The 3,378-nt window shown below is 34.8% G+C and overlaps 1 protein-coding gene across 3 annotated transcripts in view; it reads right to left on the bottom strand.

Moving 5' to 3' along the window:
• Positions 1–3,378, bottom strand: part of CDK1 (cyclin-dependent kinase 1) — a 26,785-nt gene that overhangs the window by 13,308 nt on the left and 10,099 nt on the right. For all 3 annotated transcript variants that reach the window (XM_015561082.1, XM_006759364.1, XM_015561083.1), the window contains exons 5-7: positions 2,638–2,808; positions 939–1,102; positions 698–839 (exon numbers count right to left, since the gene is read on the bottom strand). In XM_015561082.1, the coding sequence (XP_015416568.1) occupies positions 698–839; positions 939–1,102; positions 2,638–2,808 (477 nt within the window). The remainder of the gene's footprint in view (positions 1–697; positions 840–938; positions 1,103–2,637; positions 2,809–3,378) is intronic.

The raw sequence follows: 3,378 nt of genomic DNA, 5'->3' as shown, positions 1-3,378 counted from the left end.
TGACATAGTAATAGATTACTTTGCTTAGTAAACTGCCAAAACATTATTTTTTTCTGGAATCAAGTTCGCAGAGATTTATTATTGCTTCCTCCTGAAAGCTCAATATTTAAATACTGTTCTAAAACAAACTTCCTGAAACAGGCCTAGGACATTTATTTTTTTTTGTCCTAATACTGTTTTTGTTTTGTTTTTCCTAAGTAAACAACTATTAGTTAGGAATGGCAATGTAATAGAAGGGAAACATTTTCGAGAACTACTTCAGTACTTCTAATGTTTCTGATGTGGAAATAAGGCACAAAGTAAGAAATGGGAGTTTATGCAGTAGAAGGTTTTAATAACTAAAAAATGAAGCAACAAAGGAAACACCTCTGACTTGGATAAACTAAAAAGTAGTATATAATGAGATAAAAAAGCTGGAAAGGAAGGCTACTACAAATCAGCAACTTAAATAAAGGTGTTATTAACCCTGACCTCCCCTTCCCTTGATCTGAAGCTATTAGATCAAGAAAAACAAAAACCAAAAATAATGAAAACAACTAATTCATTTAATTCTCAAAGAAAATATCATACTAATTCTCCTCTCAAAATTACTAGGATTTCTTGGTATCTGAAAGGAGCTGGTAATACAATAAACATAACAGACATAATAGCTATTTGCCTAAGAATCATCAATGACAGTATAAAGGGCAGTCCTTACCGAGAGAAGATCCAAGCCATCGTCATCCAAGTTTTTGACATGGGATGATAGGCTTCCTGGTTTCCACTTGGGGAATGTATTCTTATAGTCTTGTAAAGACTCCACGTCCGGCCACACATCATTGTTGGGGGTACCCAAAGCTCTAAAAACCGTAGTAAAACAAAAAGTTATTAAAGCATAAATATAATCTTATTTATATTATGTTGTCTTTAAAGTTCTTAACAGCTTAAAAATAAAATACCTGAAAATTCTGAAGAGTTGGTCAATTTCCGAATCCCCATGGAAGAGTGGTTTCTTAGTTGCTAATTCTGCAAATATGGTGCCTATACTCCAAATGTCAACTGGAGTCGAATAGCGAGCTGACCCCAGCAACACTTCTGGAGATCTATACCAAAGTGTGACCACCTATTACAAAGCAAATTTTCACAATTAATAAATGTGGTGCATGTAATTACCTAAATGTACACATTTATATTTCATTACAACTGTCCTTTAGAAGCCTGTATGATTGCCTGATTATATTGTTTGCATGTACTGCTTACATGCTAAAAACTTGAAAAAGTCACATAATAGTTCCTTAGTGGTCTAGAGCTGATTATTTTAGTATATATAATTTATCCAATGGTAACAATATCACCTTTAATTTAAAAGTCAGTGAGGTCAATGGCATCAGCCATGGGAAAATGATATAATAGGATAAAAATGAGCCAAGACATCCAACAAGAAGAGCACTGCTTTAAGTTTTCATGTGGGGACAGTCTTTGGGCTGAAGGGTAGACAACTCCACAGAAGACACTGTTTGCCAATACAGACATGTGACACATAAAAACGTTTCAGTCAAGGACGGGTGGTATATACAACGGTGGTCCCATAAGATTATAATGGAGCTAAAAAATTCCTAGAAGTCATAGCTATCCCAATGTCATAGAGTGACACTATGCTTAAAGAAAATCATCTAGTGTAGTCTACTAAGTGCATAGTGTTTATCAAGTCTACAGTAGTGTACAGCAACATCCAAGGCCTTCACATTTCACTCGCCACTCACTCACTGCCTCACCCAGAACAACTTTCAAACCTGCTAGCTTCCTAAGTGCCTTATATAGGTGAACCATTTTAAAAAATTTTAGTGTATGTTTCTGTAGCTTTTATGTTTAGACACATATCATTGTGTCACAACTGACCACAATATTCAGTATAGTAACATACTGTACAGATTTGTAGTCTAGCAGCAATAGGTTATACCATATAGCCTAAATATATAGTAGATTATACAATCTAGGTTTGTGTAACTGCACTGTATGTTCTGCAGTGATAAACTGGCTTGCAGATATATTTCTCAGAACATATCCAAGACATTAAGCAACACATGACTATAATCCTATACTACTCAATTCAACATTCCCTTCCCCTTCAGAAATAACAAATGAAATGCCAAGTCATCAATATAACACTGATGAAACATGATTATATTTATACTCCAAAATGTATCTGAAACAGTAACCCTTAAGCAACAAAACCTATCTTTTAACCAATTTGGTTGTGTATCAGAGAGAAGCCAATCAGGAGACAGAAAGAAACCACTTGGTGATTGAATGGGGAAAATTAATATAAAGGATTATTAACTGTAATGGAATTGGAATAATGCAAGACTGACTAGTAAGAAATAATGAAAACTCTAAGGGAAACCCATTCCTCCTGCAATGCTTTTCCAGCACCCCCTACTGACAAAGCATAACATCTCACCAGCTAGCAAAGGAAAAATATTCAGTGGTTCCAGTTCCATTTTTACATAGCATGCAATGAATGGTGAGTGCAGAGCTGCGGCAAAAACTAATATGGCCAAGTGGAAATCTTTTTTGATCACTTCTTTCTTGACTTAAAGAACAAATATAGAAGACAATTCAGCAATCACATATTCAAAAACACACGATTCCCCATACCTCATGTGTATATACTCTAATAGGTATTCCAAAAGCTCTGGCAAGGCCAAAATCAGCCAGTTTAATTGTTCCTTTGTCATCAATCAATAGATTTTGAGGTTTTAAATCTCTGTGTAGAACTCTTCTAGAGTGACAAAACACAATCCCTTGTAGGATTTGGTACAAATAACTCTGAAAGAAGAAAATAAGTTAGAAGCTTAACTGCATAGCACGTAATGATTTTCTAAATAACCTTGGTGAGTTTGTTTCAAAGAAAGAAGAAGTTATAATACAGGGAAATAATTTAACTACCAAAAAGCTTTTAGGGCTTCTGAGATGAACAAGAAGCATTTATATACAATATATCATGCTTGTACACTAAGACAAAGATATTCACCTTATGCACACATCTATGTCCTATGAATTTGTTTTGTCTTTTATTTTTTGGTCCCTCATTAAGTCATAAGTTAGTTTTCAGTAGTGACAAAACACTTAAACTTTTGCTCTATACACTTTTGCTCTATAACAATTCTATTTCTATCTTGAATAAATCTGGTCTTTTTCACTTCTATCTTTTATCTTTTTTTAAAAATATATTTTATTAATTTTTTACAGAGAGGAAGGGAGAGAGATAGAGAGTTAGAAACATCGATGAGAGAGAAACATCGATCAGCTGCCTCCAGCACATCTCCCACTGGGGATGTGCCCACAACCCAGGTACATGCCCTTGACCGGAATCGAACCTGGGACCTTTCAGTCCGC

Source organism: Myotis davidii, unplaced genomic scaffold, assembly GCF_000327345.1.
Source record: "Myotis davidii unplaced genomic scaffold, ASM32734v1 scaffold655, whole genome shotgun sequence".
NCBI lineage: Eukaryota > Metazoa > Chordata > Mammalia > Chiroptera > Vespertilionidae > Myotis > Myotis davidii.
The sequence above is the reverse complement of the archived record's forward strand: the minus strand, read 5'-3'. Positions and strand labels throughout refer to the sequence as shown.